Source organism: Eleutherodactylus coqui, chromosome 5 (genome assembly GCF_035609145.1).
Source record: "Eleutherodactylus coqui strain aEleCoq1 chromosome 5, aEleCoq1.hap1, whole genome shotgun sequence".
In the NCBI taxonomy this organism is placed as follows: domain Eukaryota; kingdom Metazoa; phylum Chordata; class Amphibia; order Anura; family Eleutherodactylidae; genus Eleutherodactylus; species Eleutherodactylus coqui.
Genome location: NC_089841.1, coordinates 134589980 through 134611477, shown reverse-complemented (window position 1 = coordinate 134611477; position 21498 = coordinate 134589980). Strand labels below are relative to the sequence as shown.

Below are 21498 nucleotides of genomic sequence, written 5' to 3'. Positions count from 1 at the left end.
GAACCACCCCTGCTTGCAATGGGGTGGAGTCCACTCCTGAAACCAGAATCGGGGTCTCTAAACGTAAAAAAACCCCGGACAGTTGAGCAACGAAATTAAAGTTAACGAAATTCGCCGCAGCCCCAGAATCAACAAAGGCTTGCCCAGTACGGTGGAAAGCATGAAATTCTAGGGTGCAAGGCAATAACATTTTGGATAACACAGGGAGTACCTTAGCTCCTAGACAGTCCTCCCGACAACTGCCTAGGAGCGGGAGTTTTCCTGCCGTGGCTTCTTAGTGCAGGTGGCAATGCGGTGACCCGGCTCCCCACAGTAGAAGCAAAGATTCTTCTTCAGGCGATATTCCCGTCGCTGCTTGGGGTTCATGGCTCCCAGTTCCATGGGCTCGGTGGTGGGAAGTGAGAGAGTCAGGTCAGTAGAAGAAGTGGGCGTGGGGAGTGGAGTGGCCCGAGCGGCGTGTCGGCCCCTCAAACGTCGGTCGGCCCGAATAGCAAGCGTCATGGCTTGCTCCAGGGTTCTAGGCTCTGGGTGGGCCACAAGTAGGTCCTTGAGACCCTCAGACAGACCGGTCAAAAATAAGTCTTTTAGGGCGGCATCGTTCCACCCGGATTCCGTACAATGTTGACGGAATTGGGAACAGTAGTCCTCCGCCATTTTACAACCCTGGCGCAGGGCCAGAAGTTTGGAGACTGCGTAGCCCGCCCGGTCGGGTTCGTCATAAATTTGACCCAGGGCGGAAAAAAAGGCGTCAAGGGATAGTCGGGCTGGAGAGCCTGCTGGTAGCGAGAAAGCCCAATCTTGGGGGTCCCCCCTCAGGCGGGTAATTACAATTCCCACTTTCTGATATTCAGTACCAGAGGAGTGGGGTCGGAGATCAAAGTAGAGCTTGCAGCTCTCTCTAAATGCAAAGAACTGACCTCTCTCTCCAGAGAAGCAGTCCGGCAGCGTGGCTCGGGGTTCTGACATAGTCCCGGGAGCGGAAGGGGGCTGCATGGGACCTGCAGCCGCCACTTGTTCCTGTAGCTGCATGCGGGCGGTTAGGTCCTGGACCAGGTTAGTAAGGACCTGGACCTGGTTCGCTAACGCAGCCACGGCCTCCATCGAGGGATTCAAAGTAGCCGGGCGGATGCACGAGTCTGACCTACCTTCGGCCAGTGTTACTGTCAGGACAGTGTCCGGGATATGGGGGTCCCTGATATATCCCGCAACCCCTGTCCCTGCCTACTTGCCCCCCTGGGCTAACCCCCAGGGCGACAACTGGGCGGCGGTCCCTACCCTCACTAGGGAAGCGGGACACGGGAAGACAAACAGACACTGAAGACAAACAACGGTAGAACGGTCAGACAATCCGGGTCGGCAACAGGAGGGTACGCAGTACAGGGGGGTCAGGCAAAAACGTAGTCAAGGTCCAAAAGCAGAGGTCAAGAAAGCCGGGGTCACAAACAGGAGTCAAAAGAATACGCGGGTGCAGCTGGAAGACCAAACTAACACTGGCAAGGCCTGAGAGGAAAACACACCTATTTAAATGCTGTCAGCGCTCCCGCCCCAGAAGCTGATTGGGGCGGGGAGCCTGACAGCAGCAGGGCTAATCAGGGCGGTGCTGGGGGCACGCCCCCAGTCTCACTGCACAGACAGTTACCAGGGAAGCCAGCCTGGTAGTCAAGCGACTAGAAGCACCAGCTGCCTCCCTAGCAACCCGGCGGCGACCAGTCTTACAGCGGCCCGGGGAGATCACAAGAACCGGGGTACCTCTGCGCCGTGCTCCTGTACCCCGGGTGGCCGGACCGGTGGTGCGGGCACGGCGGCCCCGAGAGTTGCCGGTTCTGACAACATGGCCAAAATACGTGAACCTGAGTCCGATCATCTTACCCAGTATTAGTGTACCTTAACGCCACCGGAAGCTAGGGGTTTGACAGGAGGCACGCCGCTTTCAGACCACTAGCTCCCGATAGGGTCAAGATGGCAGGTCCTGGTAGCACAGTGTGCCTACATGTCTGCGTTCTCTGCAGCTGAACACTCAGGGTAAAATGTCTGGTTAGTCTTACATTATGAGATGTAAATGCTGCCATATTACCGATGTACCATGGCAGCATTAACAAGCAATAATCTAAGGCTAAAAAATAAACTTACCCTCACCCTAAGTTCCCCAGCTTACAGGTGCCGTCCTCACCGCTACTGGTCTGCCTGCACTCTCAGCTCGGTGTCTGCCGCTCCCCTACTCACTGCTGCCACCCTCAGCGGTTGTGCTCCGGCACTGTCAGATCTGTTGCGGTCGCTCCAACGGTGACAGCTGTGGCCATGAGCACTTCTGCTCCAACGTCGGGAAAGGTGCATGAGGTGGAGGTGGAATGCGGACGGTGTCCGCTCCTTCACTCTGGCAGACGCATAGCAGTGTTTTTTCCCCGGGTCGCCTCGCCTCCCTGCAGCCGCCGCAATGTCAAACTGACATCCGATGGGGGTACCTCTTATAAATCGCCGATGGCGCCTCTGGCCAATTCGCTTCTACAGTCTTTTGCCTCTGTGCTACTACAGTCAGCCGGGTAGGGCCTTGTGCCTCGGTGTGCAGGCAGTGCGTTAGCACCACAGGCCGCTGGAAGTATTTTCCCACAACTTGTAGTGGCTTTCCAAGACCTATTTGGCAGCCTACTGTGCAGCCAATCAGGTACAGGGGGTGTTACCCCCTGTCAATCTTGACTCCACCAGGACTTCCTGGTGGTGTCAAGACACAATAATACCATCTTACCCTCCAATTATATATTGGATGTTATACAATTCAGGACTTCTCTGTTTGTTACTCTCACCATCTAGGGCATACGCAGCAGCTTTCACCAGCACCACAGCTCCAATGCATCAATCCTCCAATCCGCTTTTTTCGCAGTCCAGCTTTCACATCCATACATGGCTATGGGGAAAATGATGGTTTGCACTATCCTGTGTTTAGTTACTATGCTGATATCCCTACTTTTCCAGATTTTGTCCAGATTTAGCATTGCGCTTCACCCCAATGCTATCCTACGTTTTATCTCTGGTATAGATTCTCCAGCCTCGTCAATGACTTACTACACTTTAACCTTTTCCTGCCCTGCACTGTATATTTATGGAGCAGCAAACAGATAGTTAACAAGAGGCACCATATATTTAATTCAAATGTGCAATACTTATGAATGCACTGAAAGTGCAACCCATGCATTAAAATCCTGTGAGTCTGAAAAGTATTGATCAATCCATATATAATATATTGCTATTAACATTGCGTGCACTCACCAAATCCATTAAGCCAGCGCTGATTTGGACATACATTAGAGTTATATATTTAATATTGTCAATAGTTCGATCAAGTCATGTCATTGCATTTTCAATCAAAATAACTCTCTCAGATATGGTATTGACATATGTAATGTCTGATTTACTGGGCACTCATTTTTAATCTCTTTTGATGTTATACATTATTTATATCGTAATTAGGGATGAGCGAACGTGTCCGTTACGGACACATCCGCACCCGGACACCGGCTTTGCCGAACACTGCAGTGTTCGCGCGTAAGTGTCCGGGTGCCGCCGGGGGGCGGGGAGATGCGCGGCGGCGCGGGCGGCAGTAGCGGGGAACAGGGGGGAGCCCTCTCTCTCTCCCTCTCCCCCCCACTCCCCGCCGCACCCCCCCGCGCTGCCACGGCGGCCCCCGAACTTTTTCGCCCGAACACTGAAGTGTTCGCAAAGTTCGGTGTTCGGGCGAAAAAGGGGCGGAGCCGAACGTGTTCGCTCATCTCTAATCGTAATGTGTGTAATTTTTGCATTGTGTAAGCTTTTATATTGCATGTATTTTTCTAATGGGGCAGTTGGGTTATGAATGATTATACTGCATGTATAGATGTAAGGATTTCCATTTTATTTTGTTCACTGTCTTTTTTAACCTTAGGGAATCATGAAGAACAGCAGAAGGAGGGAGGCATAGTTTCCAAGAACTTTACCAAGAAGATTCAGTAAGTACTTGTTACTACAGATGGCAGCCGCTGACCCCTGACTGTGTCCTTTAGATAATGCCAGCTATGATCACTATTTAAAGCTGCTGACACAATTATTGGTGACAATGGTAGAAAAACTATACAAAAATGAAAATATCACCATTCCATTAACCCTTTCCAATCCAATTTGTATCCTGGTTTTCCTAGGATTTTTCTGCCATTATACAACGGCACTATCTGCTGGCTAAAGCCAGTACTGTATGAGGTGACTCGTTGGATAGGCTCCGACAGCAGAGAGGCTGGCAATATACAGTAAGAGAACCCCGACGGACTTCTTCCAACATCGGAGCTGTACAGCCTTAAATCATAATGTCTTCAGAGGTCAGACAGTGGATTGGAAAGGGTTAACACAATGGAAAACTACAAAATCATTTGAATTTCATAGTACATGACCCTGTTTTATAAGTGCTTCTGAGGTCACTTTCTTTACAAGTAGCAGTAATACGATAATAAAACAGGGTAGTAATTTTACCAGTGTTGCTTCACAAGCCTATAGGTAGAATATAGGATGCCATAAAAACATGACTGTATTTTGCCTATACAATAGCTGATACAAGTACCTACCTGTTGGCTGCATAGAAGCCATGCAAACCAACACTTACTCTAACTCGTAAAGGTAGTGATTCTGTAAACAGTATTCTCCATAATTGAGGGTCTTAGTACAATTATGGCACATCCCAGCTCAGACTGCTACTGAGAATGTAATAAAGGGTTTTTTTTAAAATAAGTTTTCATGTAGTAATTGTATCTTGTTACCCATCAACTATTTCTGCATCCAGGGTATTGCTAAAGGCTCATGGGCCCGGGTGCAAAAGTTTATCTTGGGGACTCCCAACTTCTCTTAACCCCTTCCTTAACGCAGAGGCGTAACTTGAAGCTCCCGGGCCCCAATGCAAAACCTGTAACAGGACCCCCAACTATAATGCTTTATTCATAGCACCTGGGTTCCCTATATGGAGAAGAGAGGCCTTATCGGCCCCCTAAGGCTTTTGGGCCCGGGTGCAACCACATCCCCTGCATCCGCTATAGTTACGCCAGTGTCTGCATCATTGTCTGCTTCAATCTCATTCTCAGAAATACCAAGATTTCTGTAACAATGATGATAGACTGGAGAAATGAAAGGTATCCATTTCATAAGGTCATTAACTTGATTTGCTTGATGCTATGACCATTGGACTATTTAGTGTCGAACACGATTGTAGGTGATCCTTGCATTTCAGATTCATTGTCTGCCAAGCGCCTGCATTGGGTAGCACTGGTATTAAAACTCAATAATTTCAGGCTGCAATTTGGAAATGTGGATTGATGTTGCATCACAAAGGTTTCCAGCTGAACCATCAGCAGCCTTCTTTCTGCTGACAAAAGCTTTTTGTAATGACCTAAGGATGTGATGCTCGGGTACTTTTCCACGGCCCATCCTGTATAAAGGCAAACAAAGGTAGAATCTGCATATCCCAAATCACTAACAGTTACAGAATACATTCATACAGAGTATACTGCAGATGAAATCTCACTTTTGGCCTGGGGTTGGGATATGCCGCTCCTGCACTGAGCTCCTCAGTTGTCATGAAGTTAACTGTTAGTTCAGGTAAACTTATGCTTTGTGCATAGGATGAATACAGTAATTTAAAAATGAGTAGTGCATTTGTTCATTTTTATATTTACTCACAAAACATTTCAGAAGAGACGATTTTGAGATATACACTTAACTCATCAGACATAAGCAGTAGTGAGATCCCCCCTCCTCCGGGCTTAGCAGAGCGCGGAAACATCTTATTAATAAGATAGGCATCAGGAGAAAGGTCGGACTTAAAAATAGACTTTGTGTAGTGTGACCACTCCGATAATTGCTGTCATTAGGTTTAAGATATGCAACTTAGATGTAGTCTTCATAAAATTTTAACGAGGGACCTTTCACACAGGACGGAATTACACCGCAGGACCCAACCATGTCCGCAGCTGTGCAATTGGGCTGCTTCACATAGCTAGAAGTAGTCCGTTCACGCAATCTTTACAGCACTATAGCCACAATCTTTTCACACTACTGTAGTGCGCTAAAACAGCACTCGTCTGAACGAGCCCTAACAGTGATTGAAAAAACAAACAAACTAGAACCACATTTAGTTCATTCCATAAAACAAAATGAGGATTCTTGGTTAAAGTGCCAAACGTATTATATAACCCCCCCTTTTCCTGCATATTAATCCCTCAATGATGCGGCCCTTTTTTTTATTTTTGTTTTTTCCTCCCCACTTTTAAAAAAATCATAACTCTTTTGTTTAGCCATCAATGTAGCTGTCAGAGGGATTTTTTTGCCGAACGAGTTCTATTTTTCAATGGTACTATTTAATGTACCATATTTTTAAAAAGTCTTAGTGGAGTGAAATGGTATAAAAAGCACAATTCTGACATCTTTTTTTTGTACTACTTCCAAAAAGTTAAATATCTTTCTTTGGAAAAAAAATAAAATTATTTTCTGCTGCCATCTTCAGACAAACATAACAATTTTTATTTTTCTGTCAACATTGTTGTGTGAGAGCTGTTTTTTTTGCAGAACTTCATGTAGTTTTTTTTTTAGGAAACATGAACTTGTGATGGTTTGATTGTTCCTGCAGTAGGATGAAATACCAAAGTATTTGTAATATCACAGTAAGGGATTATTCACGCGCCCGTATATCAGTCGGGTTTTTACTCCCGGCCGATATACGGTGTCCCTTTCTGCAGGGGGAGGAGGCGGGCCAGGCTGGGAGCAGTACACTCTCCGTTCTCTCTCTGCCCTTCACCACTATTTGCAATGAGATGGTGCGGGACAGGGCGAACTTAGCTCTGCCCCCGTCCCACCCCTCCCATTGTAAACAGTGGCGATGGGCGGAGAGGGGGCGGGAGCTCAGTGCACTGCTCCCGGCCCGCCTCCTCCCCTGCAAAAAGGGACATCGTATATCGTCTGGGCATGAAAACTCGGCCGATATACGGACGTGTGAATAAGCCCAAAGGATGAGGTCTCATCACCGCACAATTAAAGAAAGAAAGACAAAATTACCTGTGGCTGAGCCTTTTTCTAGTCATTGACACAACATAGAACATGTGAAGTATATTAAAAGGCAACTTCAAATCTCAGGCACATCGTCCGGCACATCCGCAATATAGATCTGCAGCGGTCTGCAGTGTTTACAGGCTGGGCACGGGGCCAGATTCCGTTGCGGGATCCTGCATGCAGAATCCGACCCGGCCCTGTACATTCGGCCTTAGTTATATTAGTTACATAATAGTTTTTGTCTAATGCAGTATTCTTACTTATTTTATAGTTCTTTGAGTTATGTCTCAGTTGATCATCATTTCCTTGGTACAGATATAGCAAACATTAACATGACCTTATTAATAATAATAAAATCTTTATTTGTATAGTGCCAACCTATTCCGCAGTGGTTAACATTTAACCCCTTCAGTGGCAGGTTTAGGTAGTCTTCAGCACATTTCAACACTGATTTTTAGGAGATTTTCCGGGCGTGCCACTAAAGGGATTAATACATTATAATAACTTAATTTCAAAGTACTGCAATGCTGTAAATCAAGTCATCACAATGTGGAAGCCATGTTAACAACTGCTACATCTGTAGCTAATACTTCCCAACTAGATTACTGACAGCTGCCCATACAAACAAATAAGATGTAGATTCATTACTTTTTATATTGGTGGCACTTGTTACATTGTAGGAGATACACAACCTGATGCTGTGATGCTAGAATTCCTATTTGATGGATAACAAATATGGCTGAGCAATGCTCATGCTTTACTTTTGAAGGGTTTAGCTTCCCAATTGTGTCTCTTTAGACAATGTGGAGAGCCTCTGTGATTTCTCTAGTCTACTTTCCTAATCGAGCTATAATAAAGTCTATGGGAGACCTATTTAAAAGTCCTTTTATGGATGAAAATTTATAGTTCCATATTGGCCGCTTGCCATGAATGCTGCTGATTCCCTTGTTTTCAGCTCACAGAAACTTCAAGAAACTTCGCGACATACACTTGTGAACTTAGTCCAAACACTGTAGATTAAACAGAAAGTTACAGGGAGGTGTAAGGCAAACACTTTGTCAGCTTATTTATACCCAGCATGTTAGAAGAACTTGTGCTGGAATTGTCTGTGCCTGCAGGTTGTTGCAGATGCTCAGATGACACGGGGCTTTTATTATACAGTATTACAAGCTTTCACGTTATCCGACTTGTTTACCATCTCTAGCCAAGCACCGCTAACATAATGATGTATCCATAACATGTAAACCAGAAATAGTCTGCAAGGGAACAGATTTGATGAAGGTTGTCTGAGTGTATGACATTGTTTTAGTTTTTTGTGTTTTATTCTCTTGTTTTTCTTTTTTTGTTGGAACATTTTCACACATCAAAACTTGAAAGCAGGCAATTACAGATTCATGGCTGTAATGATCCAGGCGCCCGATGTGGAGAATTTCCAGAGACTGCTATTTTTACTTGTCTCTGGATGATATACAAGTTACCTGTTATTTATGCTGATGATATTAAAAGGAACTTGTGCTTTGATTAGTAACAAGAAGGATTATGAAGATCTGCAAAAATCAAGTTAATGAGGCAGTGAGGTCAGAGCAACACAGGCAAATAACAACTATGTCTGTCAGCGTAGAGATTAGTCACATTATGAAGGGTGTGGTGAGATTAGCGAGATTGTATTCCATCTCTTCAGCCAGAGCTCCATGGTGATTGCGTAAGAGGTTATTATCACAGTTTGCAATCATGGCAGATGGCAATGGGATATTATGTCCTATTGGCACTAATTGTAACCTATGGAGGTCACATGAAATTACATAGCCATGTTTTTAAATCCACATTATGGCCACAACACTCCGTGGGAATCTTTATTTGGTTCAGTCATATGGATTTTAAACTACAGCACATTAAAGTGAAGATTTTCAGGTTCAAAATTCTGTGCTGAATAATTTTAAAAAATATCTTTTTAAAGTTAGCAAACTCTGTTTTACTGATATAGAGCTCTGAATCTCCTTCATAGACAGATTGTAAATAAGCTAAAGGGGTTTTTGGTATCAGTGTAGTATGTCTCCACCGGAAGTATGGGTTGGCCGGGTTCACCTACAGGTAACGCCCAGATTACGCCCCAAGCTGCAATGAGATCCCTGCCTGCAGTTTTAAGCGACAGCCACTACACTAGGGTCAGAGCAGCAGCTTCTACTCAAACTTCTGTGTATTGTGGTGCTGACAGTGGATGCCCTACACTGGGGTCAGAGCAGCTGCTTCCACTCTAACTCCTGTGTATTGTGGTGCTGACAGTGGATGCCCTACACTGGGGTCAGAGCAGCTGCTTCCACTCTTAACTCCTGTGTATTGTGGTGCTGACAGTGGGTGACCCCCCCCCCCCCACTGTGGTCAAAGCAGCTACTTCCATGCTAACTGCTGCGTATTGTGGTGCTGGCAGGGGGTGACCATTAAGCTGATGAGCCTGGGTCCCGAGTGGTGAACCACACAGCCAATCAACTATTGATGACTTATCCTCAGAATAGATCATTAATAGTATTTTCCTGGAAATCCCTATTAACATCCTGCCCTCCTGCAGCCACCACTAGAGTAACTGCACTCTGTCCTATTATGCAGCTCAATGTATAACAGTATACAGTGAGCCCACAGGCTTTAAGGGTGGTTACAGATACGCAGTATTTTATATTATGGGTATCATCACACATCAGAGTAAATCCACACCAAAATCTGTGTGGGGTTTTTGATACCGATCTCAGTATGGATTTTCACCAAGGAATTTACTCATTGCATTGCTATAAATTAATTCCACAGTGAATATCCACAGCACTTCTACAACAAGTAGAACATGCTGTGGATTCGAAAGTCTGCAACATAATTATTAGAGATGAGCGAGCATACTCGTCCGAGCTTGATGCTCGTTCGAGTATTAGGGTGCCTGAGATGCTCGTTACTCGAGACTGAGAGCTGCCCCTGATTGGTCCCTGCGCTGAGTCCATCAGAGGCAGCACTCACTCACCAATCATGAATTCATGAATGGGTGTGAGTGAGAGCTGCCTCTGATTGGTCCCTGCGCTGAGCCAATCAGAGGCAGCACTCACCCATTCATGAATTCATGAATGGGTGTGAGCTGCCCCTGATTGGTCCCTGTGCTGAGCCAATCAGAGGCAGCACTCACCCATTCATGAATTCATGAATGGGTGTGAGTGAGAGCTGCCTTTGATTGGTGAGGCTGTGACCAATCAGAGGCAGCTCATTCAGCAGGTGGGGATTTTAAATCCCCGGCTGCTGAATACTACTCAGAGCAGTTCAGGAGAACTGCTGCCGGCCGCGGCTGAACTCCATCTGCCGGGACAAGGTGAGTATATATATATTTTTTATTTTTACACATTTTAGGATGATTTTCAGGTAAGGGCTTATATTTTTAAGCCCTTCCTGAAAATTCATCCCGCGCTCGCCGGCAGCCCATTGCTTTCAATGGAGCCGGCTGTATTGCCGGCTCCATTGAATTCAATGGGCTAACATCGTTCTTCTCTGCCACAGCTGTTACAGCTGTGGCAGAGGAGAACGATCTTTATGCTGACAGTGCGGGGGGGGTCTCACTCTTGCCACTATTGTGGTTTAAAAGTGAGACCTCGGAGCCCGAAATGCAGCCCTGCATGTTGCTCCTCGCCTGCCCTATCCATTTCTGTGTTTTTTACATGACTTTGGTGATTTGCTAAGATTTTCACAAATGAAAACCTTAGCGGAGCTCCTGTCATATACAAAAATGCTCGAGTCGCCCATTGACTTCAATGGGGTTCGTTACTCGAAACGAACACTCGAGCATCACTGAAAGTTTGACTCGAGTAACGAGCACTCGAGCATTTTGGTGCTCGCTCATCTCTAATAATTATCTTCTGCTGTGAAGTTTTTGGACTGTAACAAGGTAATCAAGGTAACACTATCTCACTTCTGATACTGCGGAAATAGCCATATAACGAATGAAAAGCAGATCACTGGGGTGGCCCTTTAAAATTCCATTCACTTATATTGTACTGTATGTTGCTACAGAATTTCAGCTTGTATTCTGCTACCGAAATTCCACAGAAATTCCGCTGTGAATTAAGTCACCCCAAGATACTAATCAGCACAGAATTTTGAACCTATTAAGTTTAAAAAATAAATAATGGTGGTCCAGGGCAGAACTTCACTTTAAAGTTGAACTAATGGGGCACATAATAAAAGAAGAGACTAGAAAATATTTATAACATATTGTAATGTACATCCTTTTATCAGGCATTTCTGACTTTCTTTTACTAGACTTGCCTAGTTTTCTGCACTTTTTGTGTGAATGGCTTGCGAAAGATATGCATGAGGTGAAACAATTTGTGTGTCGAAAGAAGGTGTCAGAATATTCAATACCGATCAAGTACAAGCATATTCTACTGTCACATGCTGAACAACTAGTAAAATGTGCTATACAGCAACTGGTGAAAAAGCGGTGTCATATTTATAGCTTATATGTTCCCTGTCACTTTATAGTGATTGATTATATCAGAAGAATAAATTTGGATACCAAAAAATGTGTAACTTTTGACATTCCTATAGGTTCTTGTGGACCATACATGGTAGTAGTGTATCTTGTCTCCACAGGAACTATGGGTAGAGTAATGGGTTTGTCCTTGTAGAGTAAAGGGGAATGCTCACAGCTTGCGATTGGCTACCTCCGCTGCTGTATCCTAGTACTGCTGTCACTGAATCCGACCCCGCTGGCTCTTTCCCCGCCGGACCTCACTGCTTCTGTCATTGTCTGTGCCACGATACAGTTTCCCAGGCCGAACACGGCTCTGTCAATTTCCCCCCAACTCCCAACTTAGCTGCTTCCATAGTCATCGACCGCTGACTGCAGTGACATACATGGATGTAACCTTCACCGAGGAATCAGGGAGCAAAGGACAAGCTCTGCTGCAGTCCCCTGCTGACACTCATCGCGACCGCCCAACCATCAGTGCTAGCACCTCTCATCCTGTCCGCCCGCAGACCAGAAGCCGGCACCGCTGTCAGTGTCCCAGTCCACTGCCACGTGTTATCCATCAGCTGTGCCAGTTCTCGTCCCCTCTGGCCACAGACCTGAAGCCGGCACAGCCGGCGTTAAGTTAGCCAATCACAAGCTGTGGGCATTGCTTGTAGCTCCAGCTAGACACACCCATTACTCCATCCCTAGTTCAGGTGGAGACAAGATGCACCAGTACCCCCATACATATAGATTTGTCCACCTTTATCTTCCGAAGGACTTGGTTAGAGCCTCCAATTTCTCACAAGACAAGATCAATATAATATCATGACATGCTAGCAAAGCATCTCATAGGTCGCGATGCACATCACAACCACTGGGTGGCAACAACAGAAACATAAAGGTTAGATATCTTCTGACAGAGTATCATGAGATTCATATTTTTACTCAAAGTTGTTTATTTCATGCCATACATCTTGGAATATGTTAAGCTAAGAGGAAAGGTAAAGAAGGACAGATCTGTATGTATACAGAATGTGATTTATACATATAAAATCCCTAGATTCAGTGACGGCACTGGGTAAATGGGATATATCATAGCTGAGGCTGCTCATTTATAGTAAGGCAACTGTCCTTAGCTATAAATAAGCTACTTCAAATGGAGCAGGGAGGCAGACACTTGTGGAGACATAAACAGCTTTTCTAGTCTACTCCTTTTACTTTGTGCTGACACCTAATTACAGTTGTTGGCACAGTCTCAGACTACCACTTTTCCCATATTGCCAGTAGGGAAAAGAAGTTATCTTGATTTATAAAACTTTAATATAAGCTTTAAATTTTGTTAGCAACATCTGATACCTGCTTACTTATCAATGTGATGACTTGAGGACTTCCATTTACTTCATAGGTGTCATGTAATTGGTTGCCATTATATTATAAATAGTTGTATAGACTATGAGAACAAGAGCTGTCATCTGCATAATGCCACTCCCAAATATTCTAATCATAATATATTCTCACAGTATAATTGATGGAGAGATACTAATTAGCATACCCACCCAGATTCTTTACCTTAATCAAGTTGGTTATTACTCTTGATATAAACTCTATATATGCGGTATATAATTACTTAAGTCACTTGTGATGTATGGGTAGGTGTGGCCATGAATCTGTGACCTTCCTTATTACAAAAGTTTAGTATTTGTTCTGATAGTTTTTTTTAGAAATTGCATATTAATGGAAAAACAATAGACAGTAATGGCCTAAAGTGGATGTCCACCCTCTAACAATACTCTGCTTTTTTAACCAAAATAGGCCCAGAATTCTGTGTTAATTTCATAATATAGTTGTTGGAGCTCTGTTTTTCCCATACAGACCTTCTAATCCCCTGCATAGACACACGTTCAAATGATAATGTATGTTACCAATAGTGATAACTATAGTGAATTCCAAGAAGTTACCCCACACTGCTGCATTTTCAGGTCATTGTACTGTTTAAACAGTATACAGCAGGCACCCCCTAGTGGTTGCTGCAGGCATCCCCAAGTTTATCACTTACCTCTATGGAGGGATTTGTAGCTCTGGATCAGAACGAAGCTCCAAGCTGTAAAGATGTATCGAGAAATTAGGCAGCACAGAATTTGGGCCTTAAAATCAATATAGCGGTTAAAGATGGACATTCATTTTAGACATGGCTTACAAGTGTCAATTTTCTCCTACAACACATGACAGCAGATAATAATTTATTCAAAATTTGGCCCAAACAATTTACATGTAAAAATATTTTTCGAGACGCAACTGCTTACAGTTTAACTGCTTACATGCCACAATCAATAGCAACAGCAGCATGTAAGCAGATGACAGAAGGAGAAGATTCCTTCTACCAACGATTGGCACCTCACTATGCGATCTTAAAGTGCCAATGGATTCCCATGGCAGCCAGAAGCCTGCCAACGGCCTCTATGTCTGCCATGTAACTCCACTAGAGATGAGCGAACGTGATCGGCTCCGCCCCTTTTCGCCCGAACACCGAACTTTGCGAGCAATTCCGTGCTCGGGCGAAAAAAGTTCGGGGGTCGCCATGGCAGCGCGGGGGGGTGCGGCGGGGAGTGGGGGGGAGAGGGAGAGAGAGAGGGCTCCCCCCTGTTCCCCGCTGCTGCCGCCCGCGCCGCCGCGCCTCTCCCCGCCCCCCGGCGCCCCCCGAAGCTTTACGCGCGGACACTGAAGTCCTCGGCAAAGCCGGTGTCCGGGAGCGTAAGTGTTCGTTAAGAACACGTTCGCTCATCTCTAAACTCCACCTATTAGGCCCCGCCTCCTGTGAAGTTTAACATGCTGATGTAATAATGCAGTGCATTGCTCTAACGATTGAACGATCAAAACTTCAAGTTCCCTTTAGGGACTAAAAAATTGTGTAAAAAAATTCAATACAGTTTAAATTGAAAGAAAAAAGATCCAGATTAAAAAATATGCATTTTTGCCCACAAAAGACATTTTAAATGGGTAAAATACCAGTTTTTTTTTTTTTTAAAGCAGCACATAATAAGTATTACCATGTTTAGAATGACCTAGATAATGAAAATATTTTGCTATTTATCTCACATGGGGAACGCTGTAAAAATAGTTTAAAAAGTAATGTCAGAATTGTTATTTTTCTTTTGTTTGCCTTCATAAAAATGCAATAAAAAGCAATTTGAAAGTCACATGTACCTTAAACTGGTACCAATAAAAGGTACAGCTCTTCCCACAAAAAAACAAGCCCTCACATTGCTCCGTTACCGGAAAAATAAAAATGCTAACAATCTGAGGGTAGGTTCACACGAGCGTGTTTTTGTGTGTACCTAGGTGCGTACATACGTGCGCACCTAGGTACGAGCAAAAACACACGTGAACACAGCTGCGTGCTTGTTGTCCATGGAGCCGCGGCTGCTGCCGGCAGCTCCATTGAAAACAATGCTCTGCTGGCACCCCTGCAATCTTTTTCAGGGAAGGGCTTTACATATAAGCCATTCCCTGAAAAAGAAACATTTTAGTGTAAGGAAAAAAAAAAAAAGCTTAACCTTCGCCCGCTGCCGTGGCCCCCGTGAGCATGAAGAACACATCTGCCACATGCGGCAGATGTTTCCTTCACCCCCGCTAGTTAAAAGAATTCCCTGCTGCTACATCTGCCACATCTGTTGCAGATGCAGTAGAGGAATTCTTCAATTCTATACCGCAGCTGTCAGACATGTCAGCTGCGGTAGAGAGTCCTGCTCCCGGCATCCCCGTCAATGCCTTTTCAGGGAAGGGCTTTATAAGCCCTTCCCCAAAAAGCCATTTAAAATAGTGTAAAAAAATAAATAAATAAATACTCACCTCCCTTTGGCTGCTGGGGCTCAGCCGCGTCTTCCACTGTCTGTCCCCGGCTCTGTAGATCTCAGCTATCAGTAGGCGGGGATTTAAAATCCCCGCCTGCTGGTAGCTCTGATTGGGATTGGCTGAGCGCTTCAGCCAATTCCAATCAGAGCTACCAGCTGACAAGAATTTTAAATCCCTGCATGCTGATAGCTGAGATCTTCAGAGCCGGGGACAGCAACAGAAGTCGCCGCTGAGCCCCGGCAGCTGTCAATGGCTTTTCAGGGAAGGGCTTCATACGCCCCTCCCAGAAAAGCCATTTGAAAATACTGTACAAAAAAAAAATGAATACTCACCTGCTGGGGCTCGGCCGCTACTTATGCCACTGTCCCTAGCTTTGTAGATCTCGGCTATCAGCATGAAAGGTTTTAAAATCCCCGCCTGTTGGTAGCTCTAACTGGGATTGGCTGAAGTGCTCAGCCAATCCCAATCAGAGCTATTAGCAGGCAGGGATTTTAAATCCCCGCCTGCTGATAGCTGAGATCTACAGAGTCAGGGACAGCCAGGAGAAGACGCAGCTGAGCCTGGCAGCTGAAGGGAGGTGAGTATTTTTTTTTTTTTTTAACACTATTTTAAATGGATTTTCAGGGAAGGGCTTATGAAGCCCTTCCATGAAAAGCCATTGACGGGGATGCTGGCAGCAGGATTCTCTACCGCAGCTGACATGTGTGACACCTGCGGTAGAGAATTGAAGAATTCCTCTGCTGCATCTGCCACAGATTTGGCAGGTGTAGCAGCAGGGAATTCTTTTAACTAGCTGGGGTGAAGGAAACATCTGCCACATGCAGCAGATGTGTTCCCCATTCCAGCGGGGAACACAGTAGTGGCGGAGAGGTAAGTTTTTTTTTGTTTTTTTTCAGGGAATGGCTTATATGTAAAGCCCTTCCCTGAAAAAGAATGCAGGGGACTGGCAGAGCATTGTTTTCAATGGAGCCGCCGACAGCGTGTTTTTATTGTGCAAAAGAAGTAAAAAATTTAAAAAATCTATACAAACTTGGTATCGCAGTAATCATGCTGATCCACATAAGAAATTTATCATGCCATTGAACAGGACCCATTGACTATAATAAATTCTATTCGGTTTGCAGCCGGCCATCCATCATTTTACAGCATGCTGCGCTACTTCATCCAGTTTTAGTAGGAATCAGCGGTAGAAGTTTTGAACAGAACCTGCAACGCTGATGCGAATGAGACCTGTAAAATGTAAAATGTTACTTTGAAAAGCATATCAGTCTTTCCCTAGGCTGTATCATATATTTTGGTGCTAAGTAGTTGCAGTTTTGTTCCACTGGGCTAAATCTTCTATAAAGTGACTATTTGTGCAGTAGTTTTCCTTTAAAGCTTTTCATTGGCACTGAAAAAGTTAACATTGAATAATTTCAATCCATCTGTTTCAATTTCTAGTTACAACAGCAAATAGGGCATCATTCACAAGTGGTGCCATAAAAGAGGAAGATAAAAGTGATTTAAATTCCTAAGAACTTCATGACTACACCATAGGATGCATCTGTTGTACACAGCGATGGGTATAAATCAAGGGATTGGGAGGCCCAGGTCTGTTTAACGCGGGCACACTAAACTATCAGAGAGGAGTAAAGGATGGGTATTCGTAAAAGCCTTCTTCAGGATGCCCACATTTATCAGAAACATGTGTAAAAATGTAGCAGTTAGGAGTCAATGCTCCAGATTTATATGCCTGGCTTAATATAAAATGTGCTGGAGTACTGCAACTTTGGCGGTACATGTGCCAGAAAATCAAAACTGAGCCAATGTAGATGAGTGCCAGCTTCTGTTATCCATTATTGTAAATCTGTTGGGCCATAAGAGGCCACGCCCCTTCTGTGAAGCCCTGCCCACATATTTGAAAAGTGGCTTTTATGGTGTAAGGGTGACTTCACACAGGCGTATGCGTAAAAATGCTCATGTAAGCGCAGTGCTTTTGCACCGTGAAAGTTTCACCCTGAGTCAAGTAGCTATTTAGTCTAATTAGTTCCCAACGTGGTATGTTCCCCACAGAATTGGGGCCTACGGAGCCTTTGGCGCGCAAATGCACACTAAAATAGAGCATGCTGCGTTTTTTTTCACGGAACGCTACACCATGTTCACTCATCCCAACTGCAGTATACCCAATGCTGATTGCTTTTGATTTATTGCATTATTGCCACACTAAGCATTTAGTTTTGACTCGCAGGTTCTGTGCTTTTCATTCTGAATACCAAGTATCTTGTTTTGTTTGGGACAAATATGGAGATATTGAGGTAATTGACCCATTTGGGTTGCCTGTTTTTTTGTGTACATATAAGGGGGCAACACTTACAGTGCTGCCACTTGCAGCCAGAGAGCCATGCCCTCTGGTCCGTTACCCATCTTGGAGGGGAAGCTGAGAGACAGGAGACCGGCACTTAGAAGCGATGGTCTGGTGAACACTGCGGTGCTATGTGGAGGTCCACTCTGCCGGCCAGACCCACAGCTAGGAAAAAGGAGATAGAAAGGGGGTCCAAGGCGCCATCTTACAAGCGCCAGACAGCACCACTTTGTAGAAGCCTGCTAGATGCTATGTGAGGAAAGGGGTACTGACCCTGTGGTACCCCTTTCCTCACATAGCGTCTAGCGAGCGAATCACCACCAAGAAGACCGCCCCCTCCATAGGAAATAATGAAGGGCTAAGCCCTTTCCCAGCTTACCAGTCCTGCAAGGTCGCTAGCAGGCCTGCCGGACGCTGTAAATTGGTTTGTAGATGTATGATTAAGAGCAGAGGGCAACAGACTCAAAAAACAAATCACTACACACTTGCCTTCTTTCATGAAAATGACAAGTGGGGTAGCAATTTTTTCTTTCACCGCATTCACAAATTAACTGACGTAACACGTTCAAACCTGCCAAGACAGTGACCTACAACGAAAAGCTTTGATAAGACAGGACAGTCAACAGACGTTTTAATATAACTAGGGATTAGGGATGATTTTTGACTCACCTTTGTAATTGCAAGCTTTGGGCACAGAGGCCCCCTTCATCAGGCAGGTTCACAAAAGAAGAAATGAAGGAAAACCACACTAAATTATAGTAAATTAAGACATTTTCCAAGAGGTGAAACATCATTAAGATAAGCTGGAGTAATACAAGTCTAGGTTTTGGAAGGGCTTAAGGGCTCATGTCCACGGGGAAAATATGATTTAGGATCCGCAGCGGATTACATGCACGCGGATCCGCACCCCATAGGGATGCATTGACCACCCGCGGGTACATAAATACCCGCGGATCGTCAATAAAAGTGATTTTAAAAAAAATGGAGCATGAAAAAATCTGGACCATGCTCCATTTTCATGCGGGTCTCCCGCGGGGACGGCTCCCGCGGGCTTCTATTGAAGCCTATGGAAGCCGTCCGGATCCGCGGGAGACCTAAAATAGGAATTTAAAGCATTTACTCACCCGCAGCGGGCCGGGAAGCTCTTCTCTTCCTCACGGCTGCATCTCCCTTGCTTCGGCTCGGCTGATGTGCCCGGCGCATGCGCGCGGCACGTCGACGACGTGCCGGCGACGTGCCGCCGGCGTCAGGAATTCATCCGCCGGCCGAAAATGAAGATCCGGCCGTGAGGAAGAGCAGAGCGTCCCCGCCCGCTACGGATAGGTAAATGCTTTTAAATTGCTATTTTCGGCGCTCATGTCCGCGGGGCAGGAGGGACCCGCTGCAGATTCTCCATTGAGAATCTGCAACGGATCTGATTTTCCCCGTGGACATGAGGCCTAAAGGTGAATACTTAAGGTAGCTTTATACAGGATGACTGTCGGGCGCATAGGTGCCCGACAGCATTCTCAGCAATTATCACTCTTGTGTTTATACACAGGAGCAATAGTTGTTCTGTGAATGAAGGCGGAGCGGACAAGGATCTCTTCCGGCCACCTGGCACCATTCACAGTAAAGAGACAGTCACTTAAATATTGAGCAACACTTGTTTACACAGAGCAACAGTCACTTTAGGTGACCTAAAAACCAAGTGACACGTGAACAATTTGCTGCTCAGTGCCCAGTCGCCAGCCATGTGTACACGGGGTCACTGTCGTCCAGATTGAAAAGTTGTAAACAATCTGAATTCCCATTTTTTCTGTCTCTATTATTCTTAAAAAGACTTTTCAGTATTAAAGGGGTTGTCTCGCGGCAGCAAGTGGGGTTCAGCACTTCTGTTTGGCCATATTAATGCACTTTGTAATATACATCGTGCATTAAATATGAGCCATACAGAAGTTATTCACTTACCTGCTCCGTTGCTGGCGTCCCCGTCTCCATGGCTCCATCTAATTTCGGGGTCTTCTTGTTTTTTTAGACGCGCTTGCGCAGAAGGGTCTTCTCCTTCTGGTCGGTCCGGGCACGAGCGGCGTTCTGGCTCCGCCCCCTTCTACGCGTCATCGCGTAGCTCTGCTCCGTCACGTGTGCCGATTCCAGCCAATCAGGAGGCTGGAATCGGCAATGGAACGCACAGAGCCCATGGTGCACCATGGGGGAAGACCTGCGGTGCACCATGGGAGAAAACCGCAGTGCATCCCAGGGAAAGCACCGGCGGCCATCTTGGGAGAAGAATTTTATAAGTTCATCTTTCAGCACATCGGTGAGTAGCAAGCGGTTTAAAAACCGCTTTAAAATGCTATTTTATGCCGGGGGTGACAGGGGGAATGAGCTAATGTAAAATTTTGATGTTTTGCCTCGGGACAACCCCTTTAAGACTCTCAAATCTGTCACACTGTGTCCTGCTTCACAGAAATGTATTCCATGTATCAGACTTCTTCGTTATTGTATGTCTGTACAAATTCATCCCGGATTGTAGTTTTTGCTTCCTTTCTCCAATGTAGATTCCTTTAGAGCACAGGTGTAACTTGAAGGTTCTGGGCCCCAATGCAAAACCTGTAACAGGGCCCCCAACTATAATGCTGTATTCTTTCTAATATGCTTACTATATGGAGAAGAGAGGCCTTACGGGCCCCCTAAGGCTCCTGGGCCGGGGGGCAACTGCATCCCCTATAGTTACGCCCCTGCTTCAGAGCACCTTGTATTATGTGCACCATATTAGAGCATGTACAGAGGAAAGTAATTTTGTAATTGTGTGTTGAGTATGGTAGGATGTGGGTACAGATCTTGTATCTCTTAGTGTTACTATGGAAAGAGTCAGTCTCTGATTGTGATTGGAGGTCACTTCCTGAGATTCGGTGGCTGTTTGAGGTAAATCTGGCAATGGTTCTTTCAGTATATTGTCAAAGCCTACAAATAATTTAAGAGAAATTCCAGCACTCCATGTGGATCAGGTATAAAATGCGGCTGTACTGCATCAAAGAAATTTTAAAATTCATCAAGCAGAGAAGCATTTATGCTTTTCAAATATAAGTTTCTAATCATAGCAGTAGAGAGAGTCGGAAAGACATCAATCTAATATCACCGCCTGAATCAACTCGTCCATCACAAGAGAATGACAAAACATTGATCAAAGATATATATATAAAGAAATCATATAAGGAGACATATAAAGAAAAAAAAACATATAAACATTTTTTGAAGGAAAGCAAAACAACGACATGTCATACAAGTGATGTATTATGATTATGATCACACCACATTATGCAGGTAATAAGATAGATAACATATGATGAGTTACAATTAGCATAACTATTCACGCTATGTGTTGCAACATTTGTGGCTGAGTTAATTTCCTTTGATGCCTGCAAATATTTACAAACTGTGCATACTTTGAGTTCCAGCCAAAGTACCTTTTGTACTCAAGTTTTTTATCCTTACAATCCTCAAATAGAAGGGTGATGACGAGTGTATCCCAATAGCTTGTGTTTCCTTGGAGACTACCATAATCCAACCTTTGATGATACCTTCAAACTATTTGTCCTGGCGCTAAATTGTTAAACAATTTTGGACATGACCAAATTCCAAGTATATGGTGTAGTTTGCTTTGAATAATCAACTGCTGAAGTTGATAAATCTAAAGGTCTGGTTAGTGTTGAGCAAATCAAAGAATTAGAACCCTGTTTCAGATCAAACTGTGCTAGCAAAGTTCTACCTAAAACAGGTTTCT

The 21498-nt window shown here is 44.9% G+C and overlaps 1 protein-coding gene across 1 annotated transcript in view; it reads left to right on the top strand.

Annotated features, from left to right (window-relative positions):
• HSPB8 (heat shock protein family B (small) member 8) overlaps positions 1 to 21498 on the top strand; it is a 58732-nt gene that overhangs the window by 23855 nt on the left and 13379 nt on the right. Inside the window, exon 2 of the mRNA XM_066603198.1 lies at positions 3917 to 3980. Within this exon, the coding sequence (XP_066459295.1) occupies positions 3917 to 3980 (64 nt within the window). The remainder of the gene's footprint in view (positions 1 to 3916; positions 3981 to 21498) is intronic.